General features: G+C 45.0%; 1 protein-coding gene across 1 annotated transcript in view; it reads left to right on the top strand.

The window, feature by feature from the left end:
- Window positions 1-422, top strand: part of LOC118733932 — a gene marked incomplete in the record, with an annotated part of 328,743 nt that overhangs the window by 239,516 nt on the left and 88,805 nt on the right. The window contains 1 exon segment of the mRNA XM_036463569.1: window positions 1-379. Within this exon segment, the coding sequence (XP_036319462.1) occupies window positions 1-379 (379 nt within the window).

Below are 422 nucleotides of genomic sequence, written 5' to 3'. Positions count from 1 at the left end.
GCCATGATTACGAAGCCATAGGCAGCGGCCATGGCCACTTTCAACAGCAGCAGCAGCAAGTTTTTGCTACCAAATGGTTGCAACAGAGCTGGGATAAAGCTAACCATCGACGGTCGCAAAATAACAGTAGTCGAAATGCTAGAAAAATGTGTCCAGAGAATAAATGGCACGGCAGTGCTAATAGCGAACAACAAAATGAGCAGCAGGAAACAACCAGTAGTGGGAATAGCAATGAGAGCCGTGGAAGTAGCGGTGCTGGTGTCAGGGGCGGACACGCCAGGGATAGTCGCAATAAAATGGCGAACGAAGTGCACACAGAGTCCTTAGGCTTTTGGATGTTAAATGAGTTATGCGAGCAGGATGATACAATCGAATTCAGGTGAGAAAACAAAATTGTCTTTTAAATTTCAAATGAGTAAATA

This window comes from Rhagoletis pomonella, unplaced genomic scaffold, assembly GCF_013731165.1.
Source record: "Rhagoletis pomonella isolate Grant_MI unplaced genomic scaffold, Rhpom_1.0 Rhpom_scaffold_00002, whole genome shotgun sequence".
NCBI classification, from domain to species: domain Eukaryota; kingdom Metazoa; phylum Arthropoda; class Insecta; order Diptera; family Tephritidae; genus Rhagoletis; species Rhagoletis pomonella.
This window is presented reverse-complemented; position numbering and strand designations above follow the sequence as displayed.